Source organism: Chaetodon auriga, chromosome 8 (assembly GCF_051107435.1).
Source record: "Chaetodon auriga isolate fChaAug3 chromosome 8, fChaAug3.hap1, whole genome shotgun sequence".
In the NCBI taxonomy this organism is placed as follows: domain Eukaryota; kingdom Metazoa; phylum Chordata; class Actinopteri; order Chaetodontiformes; family Chaetodontidae; genus Chaetodon; species Chaetodon auriga.
The window spans coordinates 6,005,269-6,023,209 of record NC_135081.1 but is presented as its reverse complement, the minus strand read 5'-3'; the positions used below and the strand labels follow the sequence as shown (position 1 = coordinate 6,023,209).

Sequence of the window (17,941 nt, the reverse complement as noted above, 5' to 3'; positions counted from 1 at the left end):
ACACACACACACACACTTCCACCCACAAGTTTTAGGCAGGTTGCCACAGCGGCCACAAACCGGGGTAACCAAGCATCCTTTTCATCCATTCCCCCGGCAACACACTCTTGTTGCCATGCCAACCCATTTGGCTGTTTTAGTGATATTTGGGAGCGCGGCGTCTGAGGAGTCACGGCGGTGCTGTGACATCACCGCTGTTTCATGACAACTGTGGGATAGAGCTGCTGAGCAAGGCAGACCTTTAAATCATGGAATATGTCTTAATGTGTCTTCAGAGAGACCCCCATTCCCTCACCTCTGACGCCCTGATGGCTTTAACATCCACAGACCTCAGGCTAACCTGGTAGAATGTGTGTTCTGTCTCTGTGCCTCTGTCTCAGTCCCTCTGCTTCTGCTTCTGCACCTCTCTCCTTTTCTCCTTTATCTGTCTGCCTTCTCTCACAGCGACTGTCTCTTGGACAATGAAGGTGTGCTTTGAGCTCCAGGTTCATACGGTTAGCGCAAAGGCTAATCGAGGGGGCTGTTGCTGTGTGATTTGTGTGCTTGGCTGTTGCCACAAGAGTCAGCGCAGACAATCGACCTACGTCTGGACCACAGCAGGACATGTCATGTCTAGGATACTGTGCGTGTGTTTGTGTGTGTGCGCATTCTCTCAGTTCTCATAGTTCCCTCTCTCGCTGTAGGAGACAAGAAACCTGAGTGCCAACATTACATCACCTCAATGAGGTGTCACTTAAACATCATATAACATGATACTGTACAGCAAATGAAAATAACAGTGAATTATGAAGAGAGTTAAAGAAAGAATGAATGCAGGACAGTATTTTCTCATCTAGCATATATTGATTTTATATAATGTGTTACGGGCTGCTACAATCCTGTGGTAAAGCGGTGCTTTCATCACAGAGAAGTCATGAAACTACCAAAAGTTTAAACAAACCTAATTTACATTATTACTGGGTAGACACGGTACTGGAAAATGATGCAAAACCAGAATATCACTGATTGTTAAGGAAAAACTGCTTTGAAGCAATGTATGAATCCAATGTCTTATATATTTTTCATTTTCCTTCTTTCCCAGAATCACGTCCCCTGTCCATCCCAATGAAGGTGATGCCTGACACCACAGCAGAGGAGTCATGGACAGCCTCAGAAGAGAGAATGAAGGAGCTCATTGCCCACGCCTGGGATGCTGTCAAACACCTTACGCTCCAGGTACCAACCTGCACTCTCTACCGTTATTGTTGTGCTTTGGATATTGGAGCAGGTACACAAGATACCTCTTTCCTCTGCTGCGCTGATTTTGGATGGCGGTCCTTTGATGTTGGTCATCAGTCAGCGATACTCCAGGACATTTCAACAAGAGTCCACGCTGCTAAAATATTCTTGAGCTACACACCAAGTTCATGTTATTGCAGTTACAGTGAAGTCTGGCAACCACAGATCCGTCCATAACGACTTTAAATGTCTCGGCTTCCAATATATACCACTGTTTATCTTCAGGGTTCAAGCATCAGCGAGAATACCAACTGATTCCTCTTTGACTTGACCTTATACAGAAGTTCTTGGCTGTCACACAAGTCCGGGAGCAGCTTTGTATTTCCAAACACCAGTCCCAGATCTGTTTTAGAGACTCTTAACCCCTCTCCCTGTCCTCTTCTTCCTCTCCTTTGTTACTGTGAATTACTGAGGTTTAGCTCAGCCCAACCCAGCTTAGCTCTCTCTTTGGTTGTGGCCATATAGCTTCCAGGGACCTCTGTTAGCTGTTAGCCCATTAGCCTATTTTACATACAGATGCATACGTAATGTCTCATGTCCCTTTGTGGCGGACTGACTTTCTGGTTGACTGGCTGGCTTGCTGGATGTCCCTGTCTGTCTGCTTAAGTGTCTGACTGGATAGTTAAGTGCTCCCATTGTGTGGCTGCTTGCTGCATCTTGACTGCACCAGTTAGCAGAGCCCACATCACAACCAGCCCCATCTGAAGTACATCAGGAAGTGCTGACAACTCTCTGACGGGACTCCACTTGATGCAGGAGCAGGACGTCATAATGTATGCACGTGTGTGTGTGCGTGTGTGTACCACAGTGCTCATGTGGGACATTACTGATCGGAGCATGTGGACGTCTTTGTGTTCAGTAGTGTGTGGGCTCCATTTATGACTGCTGGTCTATGATGTGCAAACATTACTGTGAAGACAGTGACACATTTTCCCTGACTATTAATGTTGTTGTTACTCAGATATCCTGGATTTTGTTTGGCCACTGTAACATCAGAACTGTGTTAAAATACTACAGTTTGCCTCGTATTCTCACCTCAGATACCCCACAGATCACTCCAGCGTGGATGTATTCTTTGACTGTTGGTTTTGTCCACAGTCAGACTCAGACTTGTGATGTGATCTCACAGCTCATAACTTCACTGGATTCTATTTTCGTACCTTTTCAGCAGTGTGCTCTTTATTTATTTATTCATGGCAACAGGGATACTCTGTTGCAGGGATTGATTGCAAAAAGCAGGTAAACTAAATCAGTCAGTTCAATTGGAATATGGCTTATAGGCAAGTTTCTTTGTGCATGTAAACAGTAACCAAAGTTACAGAAGTCCAACAACTGCTCTTAATTCATCTTAATTCTTATTGCTAGGACCACACAAACTGGTGTCAGTCAAACATGAAAGAGAGCATGACGCGTGTGAATTGAAATAATGCTCCAGAGCCCGGGTCCCATGTCAGCTCACTGAGCTGTTTACAGTACTTCCACAAAAGTTAACTCAACCCTCTAATAGTTTGCCGAGCCCGTCATTGCCTCCACTTTCCTCTGTCCCCTTCGGCTGTGCGACTGGGACCACACCACGTACTGCAGCAGTAATTAGGAAACAGTCTGTCCTGTTGACATGGGAGTGGAAGCGGACCAAACCGAACGACCCGACAGCTGGTACCCCAGGCCTTGGATATCCCCAAACTTAAACCACTCCATTTATTTTAGTGTGGTGTAAACAGAATACCTAATGGCTCACACTTCTGCTGCACATGTGCCCAATTTAGCATGCAGTGCTTTCTCCGTCTTTTACAGAGAAGAGAGGAGCAGGAAGGATAGAGTGAAGGTGGGGGAGTGAGATTGGTGGAGAGAGAGTTGCAAAAGTATTTATTATTGTGTGGTTGCTCAGACCGCTTAAGGCTATTCAAACAGAATGGGACACGTGATAGCTGGTGATTGTGTAAATTGGTTTCAAAAATCTCATGGTCCTGGTCCCAGATGCAGTTATGATGCTTTGTTTCTGTGACATAAATTCTTTCCTTCAGATTCACAGCAGGAGGTGAGGAGGTAGAGGTCTAACACAGATGCTAGGCTGTGGGCTCATTTTAATAGGACTAGGTAAGAAAAAAGTGTTAATGGAGAATGGAAACGGTACAGTAATAGTAACATGAGGTGTTTATTTTTCAGCCACTGTCTGGTGTCATTTAATCCACCATTGTCAGCAGGTCACACATCGCTCCATCATTTTCCTATCATGCATTTGGATCACACATTGAAGCTGTTGAAGGTCGAATGCACATCGCAGCATCAACCCTTATCTTACCTCAAGAAACAGCATAACCTCAAAAAATCTGTGTATGCAATTCTGTCCCATTGCACTGTGCATTTCACTGCAGTGCAGCTCTATGCTTGAATATAGCTTATGTAATGTCTTAGACACATATCCCACTCAAAGTCTAAAACCAGAATAGCAGCTGGAAAAAGCAGAACATGCACTGTTTCTATTTGTAGCTTTCTGCTCTAAAATCGTTCTTTACACCAAACTTGTCTTTTTCAATGACAGACATAGTTAGCATTGATTCCTGCTGATGTCCCGTCATGCGTGGTTAGGGCATAGATTATTATCTGAATCCATGAGTGTCACGCTCTATCTGTGGCTGAGTGCTCCAACCAAACCCCAGAAATGATTCTGAGCCGTGGTTCCTCTGTGACTTCAAATCCACTACATTCCTATCTATCTCAGTTTGTAAGACCCTCTTCTCCTGTTACCTCACTGGGAATGATAGGCGATTTTCACCCTGCAATGAAAATGGCCCGAACATTATTCGCAATCCATCAGAGAATTTTCTTTAATCTCCTCAAGAAACTGTCAATGATAAAGACAGACGAGCAGCTAATGTTGAAAACAGACAGGCTGGCTGGCTCAAAGAGAAATGGCTCAGTTTACACATTTGTGAATCACTACAGTAGTCAATTAATTTAGATGCTCCTCGGGAAAGATGAAATGAGAGAAAGAGAGAATGTGGACGTGGGAGAAAAAGACATTCACTGAGAGCGACAAAGCCGGTGTCTCTGTGGCACCATTGCAGCAGGCATGGTGAGGTCATCCAAACTGAGCCCCACAGGCCCATGATGGTGGAGTCTTTTTTGGCATTACATGCAGCACAGATCATCTGTGTCATACACACAGTGTGGGACAGAGTACAGTGTGGATGTGTGTTTTCCCTTGTAGAGGCAGCTACAGTTTCTTGGTCATGCAAGGCCGTAATATGTGTAGGTGGTGTTATTTTAGTAGTCACTTCACATTAGGGCTGAAGGGCACAGCAGCAATTGTCATCCTGGCCAGAGTGGCCTGGCATATCTTAAAATGGTCACTTACCCTCAGCCTTGGCATTCAGACCCTCAGATTTATTGCCTTCTCTCATTCCAACTCATTGTGTTACTCTTTGCATACAGTATATCTCCTAAACTCCTCACTTTGCCTCCCATGCTCTTACCTCTGGTGTCCTTCTACGCCCCCCCACCGTCCCTTAACACTTTTCATCCTGTCATCTCCTCTTCTCCGCCCCGTTCTCCCCGAGGACACCCATGTTCTCTCTGAGCTGTGATAATAATTGCAAGTGATCAGGACGGTGATTCTATTTCAGGAATTTTGCAATAATTCCTTCTATTTAACACATGAATGTGTTCAGCGCTGGCAAAGGAGCACGTTGCTACCAAAACTGAAATGAGATCCACTGAAACAGAGAGACTGTTGCCATGGAAAAATGAAGTAACACTGCTCCCTGCAGCTGCCATGCATTAATGAGTAGGATATTTTTTGAGGGAGAACAAGAGGAGAAAAAGCAGTGGGGTAGAGAAGGTAAAGTGATGGAAAGGAGATGGAGGTTAGGAAGCGAGGAAGACGAAGGAGAAATGGGCAGAAGGGGAGTTTGAAGGCAGAGCGAAGTCAGAGAGAGATAGAAAGGAGGATCATGTGTTCTGTATGTTTGGTGTGGCTCAGATCGAGCAGGCCAGATGGTTTCCATGAACAGGATCTGACCCCCGGCTGGAGCGCCTTCTGCAGGCACATTACTTCATCCTCTGCCCCCCCCCTTCCTCCATCCTATCATCCCTCCACTCAACACCTCATCCTCCCTGTCTGTCAGATTCCACAATTTCCAAACTTTCCTTTTGTGCCACTTTAAACATCATGTTTCTTTGTGGATTGTGGTAAAATATTGTCAACTTTTAAAATGTGACATGTGTCATGCTACAAACCCGAGGAGCTCATCTAAACGCAAATGCTTTTTGGTAGATACTTCAGGTGTTTTATGCAGGGGACGTGCAAAGATTTGGATTTATTATGATCAACCTCAGTGAAAATGAAATGAAGCCCCAGCTCCAGCCATGAATAAGGTATGCTGCCCACTGTGAGAGAGGAACCCAGATTTGAAAATGTTAGATTAAAAACAGTTTTATCAGGACAGTTCACTGCTATATTAGTATGAATAGAATGTAATGAAACAGCAGTTCCATTAATCTATAATCACCCTCTCAAACAAAACACCTCCATATAATTCCCTCAGAGGTCCCCCAGCCATTTAGAAATACTCTTTTCAAGCATAGAATGCCTGCTTGACTTTAACGCTGGCAGTTAAACCACACATGTGCCCACTCTGAGTAGACTCCATGTATTTTACTGTATCACATGGACATGCACATTGCATCTTCTGAGCTCTTAGAAATCTGCATGGTAGCACACCTTGTTGCAAGCTTCCCAAAAGACTGAAACTGAGATGAATTCTCTGTGCTTGGCATGCTGTGGTGTTCATGTTTAAGTGCTTGTGTTGTAGCTTGCATCATCTGGTTGTGTGATAGAAAGTTAAGTACTGATTGATTGTAGTGCAAACAGAAAGAGGGGTTAATCCTGAGGGCAGAACGCGGTATCTCTCCAGTCATTGAGTCTCCACAAATACATATCTTCACACAGAGAGCAAATTGGAAGGAAGGAAAGAGAGAAGGAAGAACAGAGAGGGGGATACAGGAGAGGTACTGAGGGAATATGAAGGAGAGTGAGAGAAAGGGTGTACATTCTCTCCTGATTACACACTCATCCTCTCTGGTATCGCCTGATCTAATTCAAGACCTCACAATGTAACAGTAGATGTGTCATTAGCTGTTTACCGGGTGAGAACACTCTGTGTGCGTGTGTGTGCATGTACATGTTGACGGGAGTGCTCATGTGCATGTGTGGCCAGAATCCCGTTCCATCATCTGCTGCTGTGTCAATGCACTGATGACCTCACAGCCATTATAGACGCACACACATATTTGACCCTCTCACTGGGCTGCACTGGAAAAGTGCTTACCAGGATTCTCTTGTGTCTGTAACCTCTTGAACCTCAGAGGCCCAGAGACCTGGAACTGATTTTCATTAGGATAAAAGCTCACAGCAGCTACAATTTCAAGATTGGGATGTTTTAAAAATTGTCAGGGAAAAATGATGGTGGTTTTCAGCCTGATCTTCTGGAAGTGTTTTGGAAAGCGTGTTTGGAGGTGAATCTGGTTAAATTGTTGGAGCATGCATCCACCCTTTGTCTGGGGACAGAGGAGGAAGCTGTGCCAAACACAGGTCAAATCAGATCAGCTGAGGTACAGAACAGCCCGGTTTGGCCTACTTGATTTGGTCACACTGCATAAATCAGTAGTGGTGAAAATTTGCCAGAGTTAGCCAATAAAAAGCTCTTTTCATCTGCAGTCCATCACCATCTGATCCAACTTGGCCTAGTATTACATAGTGCATAACATAATCACAGCCACCTCCACTCACTTCAGCTGGCCCAGAGAAAAATTGTCTGGCCATACCACTACTGTAGATAAACCAAGCCAAGCCTATTTCATAGATCTGACCAAACTACAATCCAACCTACTTACCATTAGCCCTTTGTATGTGAGGGCTTTTGTCTGAGCTCTGTGCTGTACCATGAATCTTGCATAACCCATTGCCTGACCTTTAGCCCAGTCCATTCCACTCCAATTCACCACATTCCTAATCAAGTTGCACTTTCTCTCACTTAAACTCAGCCACCCCGTCCTAATTGTCCTTGGCCCTGCTCAGTCGAGACCTCAACTATCACATCAGAGTACTCCCGTTTGAGACCATCCTCTCCCAGTGCGTCCGCATCCCTAGTTTGGCATGGCCACCCCTTAGACCCCATCTGTAGTGGCTCACCATGCTGGGGTGGTGGAGGTGTGATTGTTTGAGATCAGGGGTTGGAGCAGGCGAGGCAGGCCAGGCCAGCCGCACTCCTAAGGCCACTGCTGGATCAATAAACGCAGCGATCAAAGTCGCAATTAACCCACCGCGCTAACACAAACAGCCGGGCCAGCAGAAACAAACAAAGCCTTCATGTCACCTAAAGCGTTTATTTTTGCAGATTTCCACCTCGGCCAGGGAGACCTCCAGCGCTTGTCAGCTTCTGTAAGCAGTGTTAGAAGAGAGGAATGCAGGGCCACAGGGATGGCTGGCTGCCTGGCCGTGCTGCTGTGCCAGGCCACGAGCTTATTGCTTGTGGTGGCATGTGGGTGAGACGTAGCCTATCTGTTGTCAGGAGGCATCATGCTTAAATGCCCTTCTCATAGACATCAGGGGGGAAAGCTGCTTTCTGAGGTTTCTGAGAAAAAAAACTTCATTCGTCTACATCCAAGCACCGCACACACAACTGCACAGTTTCATCTTCAGATACACACATTTATCATGTTAATTTAAAGAGAGACACTATTTACACTCTTTTTACACTATTTACTATTACACTCACCATTCCAAATGTGTTTTTGGACAGAGCTGAATGCACGATACGCAGAAGAAAGGGCAGAAGAAGGTTAACAGTGGGTGGGGTATCCAGAGAGATGTTTTTTTTTTTTTTTATGAGGGGGGGGCTCGCTCTGTGGACCTTCTGTTCATCTGACCGGCCACTTAGGAAACACAGTGTCCCGTCTGGTGCAGGAACAGGAAGATTACATTTGGAGAGGTATCAGGTTTTTAAAAACAAAGGGATGTGTTTTCCGTTTGCTGCCGATCTCTCCGCTGAGATTCTTCTGCTCCAGAGTTGCAAATGTTTTCACCCGGGATGCTGGGAGGGTGTTTCTAATTTCCTCTCCTCTATCTCTGGGTGATTTCCTGTGTGTCGTGACTTGCTTATTCTGTGTGTCTAAGTGTGTGTAAAGAAGAGTGCGCAGTAGAGAAAATGAGGGAAAAATGTGTCAGTACATACGTGCTTGAATGTGCGTGTTTCACATGTTGTGGGGTCACTCCACAGAGAGATGATCTTGGCCTACAGGGTTTGTGCTGTGCTGAGGTCTGTACGGAGCCAGAGCCTCCAAGTTTCTCTTCCCTGCAGTGATATGAAAACAATAAGCCTAACAGCGGATCTGACCACCACGCCACAGGACAAATGTCTGACACGTAGTTCACTGCCTGGGTCCAAGTTAGATGACTGTGACAGAAACTGTATTTAGTCCTGTCAGCAGGGTTCACACGATGTCTTCAAAGTTTGGAAAATGCTTACTTTTAACCATTATATTTATCAGTTTAGGAATGTGCTTGGGTTTAAACATTCTCTTGGAAAATGCTTGATTTCCTACATAATCTGGTGTGTCATCAACACAGTCACTCATGTAAACCAAAGATCTTTGGATATTTGACATGAAACAATCCTGTTCACTGATGTGTCCACTTATCATTCATGGCTAGATACAGTAAGTCCCCTGTTGGTAAGCATTAGCAAGCAATGAATAACCATGATCACAACATACAATTAAAGTAAATGTGAACAGCTGGTCTGACAAAGTGACATTGATTACAGTGGGAATGAGGAAATTCTGTAATTCTTAATTCCTGTAAAGTTACAATTTAGATGTAATGATAAAGGTTTCAAGGAATGGGAATTTTTTATTTAGTTGTCATGAAAGTGCTTAAAACATACTTGAATTTTACTCAAAAAGCTGTATGAACCCTGAGTCAGATTGTGCAGAAAGACAGCTGTGCTGCTGTAAATACTGTTCAAGAAGAGCACCAGGCATTACGTCTGTGTCATAGAGGACAGTCAGAATGGACAGAAAAGTTCCTGGGTTAGGACAAGCTAGTCCGAAGAGACAGTGCTTATAAAATTAGCAGTTTAATAAACAGCACTTTACACAGAAAAAAGATGGCTCATATCCCCTTACGCTCATTCAGATTTGGTGTGAGGCATACCTTCAGTTTTCTAAAACATTCTCCACCATTTACAGCCTTGTGTTGTTTAGCTATGATTTCTAAAATTCCTCTTTCAGACAGCGCCGGTCTTTATACCTCCCCGCAAACTGTCAGTTCATTCCTGAAACATGTAACTGTACTTCTAAGAATGACTATCTGAGAATGATGTACTCTCAGCTGAAGTTGCTCTTCAGAGTAGACAGGCTGTCCTCCATCTAACTCACCGTTCTGTCATTTACTGGCAAGGCATGGCGGATCCTAAGAGCCTCCTGTGGTTATATAGGCCATTTCCACATGGCCCCAGCCTTTTAAAGCCTAAGTGTGTTTGGCCCTCCGCTTCCTCTCTATTAGAACCTGCTCTGCTGGAACCAGATAAACCATCTTCACAAAGACTCAAGGGAAAAATGCTACACAAGACAGATCATACACTCCCATTGCTGCTCAGGAGGAAGTCAGGGACGCTTTTTGGGGGTATTAAGACCGAAAGATTTGAAACAGGGTCCACACATGTGGCTGGATTCTGAACGCTATCTGATGGCGCGGGGAAGTGATCAGGAATAAAACTGAGCAGAACTTGCCGCAAAAAATGGAACAATCCCATATTTAGAACTCTGTGATGTGACGCCAGGCAGGGATGAGAAGAAAGAGACAGAGAACAAAAATGTGTCTTTAGGCATCTTACCATTCAATCAAAGTACTTTCCAAATGGATATGTTTCGGGGGGTTTTTTATATTTCGGGCTTTTTTGTTCATCTGTCTCTTTTCTAGTAGTATTTATTTACTCCTGACAGCATATGCTGGCTTCCTGATCCAGAATCCAGATTGAATTAGAGCCTGAGTGATCGTAGATCAAAGTGTAAGAAGATCCTTGTTCATTTAGAGGCCTAAGAGCAAGGGATCAAGGCCTAAGTCCCAGGATAAGCACTGGTCACCTACTAAATAACCAGGCTGTCACTCAAAAACCACTGGCACTCCCACTGAGGCTGTGGGACTTTTCACTGAACCCTGTGTTTGTCAGCGTGCACACTGAGACTTATACAACTGAAGAACATGAGTCTGTTATGCTCCATGATATACAGATTCCTCTATTATTTCCAGCTAGTCTCTGTTTCCCCTGATGGCTGTGTGCTTTCAGATCACTCGCTCTCATCTCTGAATGAGCCATCCAGATAACACGTTTTCTCTGCAGAACAGGGATGTACTGATGAAAGGCAGCAATGAGTCAAATGCATCTTTAGAAGTACAAACACACTCTCAGTCTTTGCTCAGTCTCCTCAGTCTGATTCTGTGCCAAACAGCAGTATCCTCACTACTCTGTGTAAATCATACTGAAGGGGAGTCTCTCATCAGCCCAGTTTCTGGATGTCTTTTGTGGTGATTTCACCCACAGGGCAAATATAAAAGGAGGAGGAAAAAGGATGCAGCAGCCAGCTTGTTGTGCTGATCTAACGTAACACCCAGCAGCAGGACCGGGGGATACAACCTTCTAGCTTCAGCAGTGTTGTGTCACTGAGTTCATTGCTGTTGCAGGTGCCATCCTTCAGAGGAAGTGGTAAGCACAGCACCAAGTCTCAACAAGGATATTAAAAAGAGATGGGGGGCTCTCTCAGCGCAGCACTTGTTTGAAGAAAGAGAAGACGGGGGATGTTAATTCAGGTGTTTTGACTTGAAGCCGCTGGGTTTTTATTTATTTAATTTTTTTTTTTTTTTTTTCATTCTGAGTTTAAATGACTAATGACTGCAGTTGCAATGGAGTGATATGATATGTGTGTGTGTGTGTGTGTGTGTGTGTGTGTGTTCAAGTGTGCGTGTACTGTATTCAAGCACATACATATTGTATGTGTGTATGTGCTTTTGTAAATGTGTGAGCACGTCATCTGAGCGTGTTTTCACAGTCAAAGCCCGGCACGTGCAGACTCATAAGGAGTTGATTGGCTTCAGTCTTTTTTTCTTAACAGAGATTTCCTGGTCAAAATTGAAAAGTGTTTCCGCTGTTTTTGAAGTATATTAATAGAGTGTGCTGCAAGTGATACACCCTGCCCCCGAATGCACACACAGAAACACAGTCGTATTGTCCCTCAGTGCTTTTTCCTGAATTAATATGTCATTAGAGGCAGCGGGTAACTGAAGTGCAGTCCCATGCCGCTGACACTTAACTCCATTTGTTATGTTTAATGATTTAGTTTCACTTTGACAGGACATGATGTCATTGAGGAATGAAGAGTCATGACTCTTTGACTGCTCATTTCCCCAATGAACCCTCTGTAATGACATACACACTACACGAACACACCTGCCATTCTTCAGCCTCTAACAGTACGCTTCGACTTGAATCCAAATCTCATGTAAACCAAATCTTTATTAGAATCCTGAGTCCCCCCGGCCCCCCCCCGTCCGACCCATCACACACACACACAAACACACACACACAGACACAACCCTGTGCTGTATTTACTGTTTGTGTACCTGAGTCATTTCCAGAGGCCATCTATCTGTCATTTTTTTGCTACAGTTTTATTCCACATTACCCTGAACCCCACAGAGGGTAAAGTTGTGTAACAGATATTCCACACTGCAATTATACTTCTGGCTTTCAGATATTATTTGTGCCCATTTCTATTTTTAAATTCATTTCACAATTTTCCTTTTGCTGCACTTGGAAAAGCTGTCTTTCCACGGGTCTGCCCGAACAGAAAATACATTTTCACCATCCTATTACGGATAGAAATTGAGTTTAGTTTGTGAGCCTTGTGAGTAGTAAGAATAACACGCCGCAAATGTGGCCCTTTGCCTCCCAAGCATGTGACGGAGCGAACATCGGTTTTAGGTCAGCCTGGCATACCTGTAAGTTTCCTGTCCTGTCACAGGACACTGAGCATGCTTTCTCTCTCTCGCACACATGAAGCTGGCATGCCCGACAGCTCGCAGCAGGGGGACTTTGTCGCACAGACTCACTGCTTCCCGTGCTGTGTTTATTGGCCTGTTACAGAGCTGTTAAACACAATTGTGTGGAATACCAAACATGACCCTGCGCAACCTCAAGTGAACTTTTACACCTGAAGTTGTGACATGAAACACACACACATACTCTCACTTTCTGCTCTGACGTTTAAGTACAGAGGACGTTTCTTTCTTTCTTTCTTTCTTTCTTTCTTTCTTTCTTTCTTTCTTTCTTTCTTTTTCAGTATATGCAACTATTCCATAATGTTGAACACAAACACAACATTTCCCGCTCGCTCCCACCAGCTCTTATTTCCTCTCCTCTAGGCTTTTCTTTCCTCCACTTTCTCCAGTCACAACATCTCTACATGGACTTTCCACCCTGAATCAATGCATGGTCATGGTAAGAGACCTGGACTCCAACAGCAGGGCCTCAGCAGTGAGAGGGACAAAAGGACAGAGGCATGGGAGGGTATGTGATGGAGGGATACAGAGTTGGTCAGGGAGAAGCTCTGTCAGCGGTTTTGGCAGCGGTCAGAGCAGTGATGCATATGGGACATTCTGACCTCAGACTATTTCTCTCTTTGGATCTGTCAGCGCTGCTCGGCAGTGCCAGCGCTCCCTCTCTCGCCCTTTGTTACCCCTGTCGTCTTTGTTTGGATACTGTATGTCTGTCTCCTTGTGTTTGTGTGTGCGTGAGTCACAGCTCAAACATGAGACCACAGAAGGAGAGTCTTGGAGAAGTCTGCGAGGTTAAACAGGGTGACCTGCTGTTAGCGGTAGCCCAGAGAACTGGGTGGAGGATAGCCAGTGGGTTCTCAGAGGGTTCTGAGTTCATGTTCCTAGAAGGGTGACACAACCGCAGAACCAAGGATGGGCATTTACAGTCCTGTCACTGTGTTTGACTGGTATCTTGAGCACATGTCGGCATGGAGGTTTGATATGCTGTCTGTAAATGAACAGTGTTTTGCTGTGACTGAGAAAGCTGAAGGTTTCCATGGCAAAGGCATCATGTGAGTGAATATAAATTCATTTGGGTGGAAGTCATTTGAACATTCCTGTTTTCTGAGTCTTGTGCACTTGTGTTCACAGTGGACCAGCTTTTCATTGCCCTCACATGATAAAAAGTATTGTGTGGCACGCATGTTGGGCGTACCAAAGGCAGTAAATTCTACACACTATTATGAGGTTTTGTTTCTGTCTGTTAGCAGCTTATCATCCACTCAGGAAAAGTCGTGCCATCACTCATGGAACAAGGGATTCTGAACCCGGATTTTTGTAAAGGATTTCTCAACATTATGAGATGGGGCATTTTTTTATTTTGACCATTTTCTCATGAACTGTTGTACTCACTTCAAAAACATTTGGCACATTTATCCCATGATTTTCTATCACAGTGTGTATTTTGCTTCAGATCCAGATGCAGATTAAACATTCCTAAACATTTTCTATTATTAAAATAACAAATGTAGACGATTGTGCAGCTTTGGCAGGGCCACGCTCTCTCGGAGTCCTTTTTACGTCTTATTATATTTTGATCTCACTTGTTTACCGTATTTGTCTTGGATACAGCTTCAGCCAGTGACCGTGTTGCCTCCTGCAGTAGGTATAGATTACAATAAGTAGTTTGTTCATGGACTCTCTGGCCCCACAGACTTTAGCACGGTTTAATCCAGAACCTGGCAAGATATTTGAGTAACGTTACAGTTATTCATCTGTTTGGTATAGCATTATTTCCCTTGTCTTTCTGTGCTGTCATCCTTCTTCCAGCGGTGATTTGAAGCCAGATATTCATCCATGGCTGCAGCCTGTGGTCCCCAGTGTGTGAAATACCCGGTTCACTGTTGTTTTTATCTACCCTGTTGACCTAAACTCCCTCACTCAAAAGAAAAGCAAATGTTGCTCTATTCACCGCCCTCGCCTTCAGATAGACTCATGCACTGTTGCCATTGTGAATTACAACATGTTTGTTTCTGTGTTTTGTCTTGCGTTTTGTTTTTTTGTGGCTTTTATTAGCTGTCACCAAAAGGGGGGTAAAAGGACAAGAAAGCCGACTAAAGATTAGTTTTGTGTCACCCAGATTTAGGACTGACAGGCCATTTTCTTTTCCATTACATACTTAGGCCCTTTGAAGTGTTTCGAGCCTTTTCTCTGCTGGAGTGTAAACATCCAGAAACAGTGGTCGCTATGCCCAGCGAATGCCATTCAATTGTTCAGCTTTTTCCTCTGTTGTCATCTGTGAGATGTTATCTGATTATTGTTAGTATTTCACTGTGTGATGTGGCAAGTCTGTAGCTACCATACACTTGACATCATCTTTGTGTTGCCATGGCGAACAACAGCAAAGCATTATAAAGCCTAAGCAAACACCATTAAGAGGCATTACATTATGTTTTATTGTACACACTCATACCAGCGATTATGGTGGGCAGTTATACAGAAGGTGCCCATTTTTAGCTCCCTTGTTATAGTATGAGAAGGGTACATCCTCTCGTGGCACAGCCTACTGTTAACACCCAGAAAGTCCCCTTTTCCTTGCTAAAAAAAAATGGCTGACCTAAAATATGTCACACAATAAACTCACCATGCCCCAATAGTTATTAACAAAATCTACCTCCTATTCAATTTTGCTGAAAATAACCCATAATTGCTAATAAAAAGGTCCATATAAAATGAAATGTGAGTCTTCCATCTGTGTCTTCCCAAACGCGGACAAACCAGATTCCTTCAGTTCGCCAGTGTGAACCTTCATCAGTGAGCATGTATTTGAGTGTTTGATATTTTTCCTACAATGATGTATAAAAGTTTGACTCTCAAAGTTTGATAAATGATGACAGATTTAGTCAACCATCAGACACAGTATGGGAACTTAAATAATTGAGGTAACTGTAGTTGGTGGTTTACGGTTGCTCTGTATGGGAGGATGGCTGTGCTCTCAAATGACCCATTTGAAACAGCAAATGTTTAAGTATAAGATTACTTTCTATTTATTATGGTTGAACCTAGTATGGACCTTTATCTCTGACAGTGAGAGGGTTAAGCTTACACATATACAGTAAACAGAGATATACATCCGCATGCTTACCTTTGAACTACATTTGATCTTGGTCCTGCATTAAATTAGTCCTGAAAGGATTAGTCAGTTAATCACAGTCTTGATGGAAACAACTGATGGAAAATTAATCACTGACAATTTTGACAATGTAGTAATTATTCTTGTAATTTCTTAAAGGTTCCATGTGTATTTTTCAGAAAACCCTTGATATTAATGACACAGGTGGCTGCTAAGTAAACTGCAGTTCTCTAGTGCTGCACACTGTTGGCACTGTAGGGGAACAGAAGAACTGTTCCGAGTCCTTCATGTAGAAATCAGCCCTCAGACTGTTATAGGCAACTGAGAAAGTCAGGGAAGGCCTCATTTTTTGAATTGCATTGCAATCCGTCCACACACTGCAATACAAAAGTGATTAACACATTGCTTCAAATTCTTAATTATTGCGTGTGCAATGGCCACCACTGCTGCTGGTTTTCCTTACTGTGTCCTTATGTTCTTCATACTGACACACCCATTTATTGAGTAACAGCCAGGGCCATTGTTCACAAAATAGTTTGACGGTTGAGGAATAGCTCAAGCAGAAGAAGTACTATGTAATAATGTGAAGTTGTGTGTATGACTAAACCAAGATGTCCAGCAGGAGAGCATTAGCTCGAGGCAGTGAGCTCAAGGTGCAGACCAGAGTCACAGTGTTAAACCCAGCGGTTTCCGTGTGTCTGCCTGCTTTACAGCTTAACCCTGCTAAGATCCGCAGCAGACCAGGCAGTGTCAATGGATTTTCTTCCTGCGTGTCGGCTCTTAAAAAAGGCCAAAGACTTATGTGTCTTTGTGCAAAAGTGTTCCGATTTCAAACCCCCCTTTGAAGAGTAATCAAAAGAGGAAGCAGCGTGAGATGGATGTGTAACTATATCTCTCCCTCTTTCTCTTTCTTTCTTTCTCTCCTCACTCTATCCCAGCCTTTTTGTCAGTTTCTGCTGTTCTCCCTCTCTCTCGACTCTCATCACAGCTGGGAAAACTGGCCTCCATATACAGGCCTGTCACAGGCGTTCCAACATTTGTGTGTGTGATATTAGCAGGAGGTTGCACGAGTGTATATGCAAATTTCAGAGGAGGAAGTGTGTGTCTCTGCATGTGTGTCGGACACTGAACATATTACAGTATAACAGCGCTCGGTCATTAAGCAGAGCTGCTCTCTGACTGACACACAAACACACACAGATTATCTTGGCAGCACCTGCTGTCTGCCCCCTGGACCCTGGACTACTCTCCTTTCTGTTAACTGGTCTTTTAAATCAGTGCAGCCCCTGTGTAATGGAAAAAGACACTGCTCGTACACTTACTGGCTACTGGTTACTGACCTAATGGCTTGTAAATTTTGCTTTTTTGGTGAACAGAAATATGTGTGACATAATGCAGCTGGAATTGGTCTCAAACCCTTTTAAATAGACTTCAAACATGATTCAAGTTCAAGATTTATCTGTTAAATGTCCCTACATTTCTAAGAGGTCTTCTGTTTCCTCGATTTTCACGTTGGTTTGGGCATTCAGAGTCTCACATTCCACTTTTCAAAGTTTTCTGAAGGCAAATCCTGCAGGCCAAAACAGCACAGAAAGGGTCTTATAATGTAATAATACTCTATATATGTTTGTACACGGTTGCACACGTGAACTTTATGTGGCATTGTGCAGGTCTGCGTGGTCTTAGCTGGTTCTGTGTAGTCTTATGTGGCTCTGTGCTGTTCTCTGTAGCACCAGGGTCCTGGAGGTCATTGCTTCATTTCATTCTGTACTAGCTCTGGTTTATTTTTCTCTCCCCTCTCCAGTTGGAGCTGCAGTCATGCTGTGTGTTCCTGCCTAATGACAGCCTCCCCTCCCCGAGCACCATCATCTGTGGGGACATTCCCGGCACCGTCCGCAGCTGGTACCACAACCAGGCCTCCATGCCTGGGACCCTGGTAGTCTGCTTGCCACAGATCAGTGTCTTTAGTGCTGGGCACAAGTACATGGAACCGCTGCAGGAGCTCCCCTTTGTGGTCTCCAAGCCCATCTTGGAGGAAGGTAGGTCTTCATACTGTATCAAGTGAAATCTTACCTTTAATTAGAATGATGACCATTGCTGGGAGAGCGACACACACCCAGATGCACAGTGTGAACGCCAGCTGACATGATGTCAGAAGAATTGATGTGAAGATTAAAATGAGAAAACAAAATGAAAAACAATGCTAGCCATGGGTTCATAGGTTAAAAATGGGAGTTTGGGGATATAAATTTCAGTGGGTGGGAAAAATCGACTTCACTTTTATAACAAATGAATTTGCTTTTATTAATAATTGAAATGAATGCTTTCATAATAGTAATAGGCTACATAATGTGAATTCATCATCATTATGGCCTTGTCAACACCGAGCAAACCTTTGACCTCCTACTACTCATTTACCATGACAAAAGACAAAC

General features: G+C 43.9%; 1 protein-coding gene across 5 annotated transcripts in view; it reads left to right on the top strand.

The window, feature by feature from the left end:
• vps13b (vacuolar protein sorting 13 homolog B) overlaps positions 1 to 17,941 on the top strand; it is a 319,766-nt gene that overhangs the window by 146,616 nt on the left and 155,209 nt on the right. For 4 of the 5 annotated variants that reach the window (XM_076736852.1, XM_076736857.1, XM_076736853.1 and 1 more), the window contains 2 exons: positions 1,082 to 1,215; positions 17,311 to 17,545. In XM_076736852.1, coding sequence (XP_076592967.1) covers positions 1,082 to 1,215; positions 17,311 to 17,545 — 369 coding nt within the window. Of the gene's footprint in view, positions 1 to 1,081; positions 1,216 to 17,310; positions 17,546 to 17,941 lie in introns of those variants that run through there. The other variant, XM_076736856.1, reaches the window with a different exon arrangement.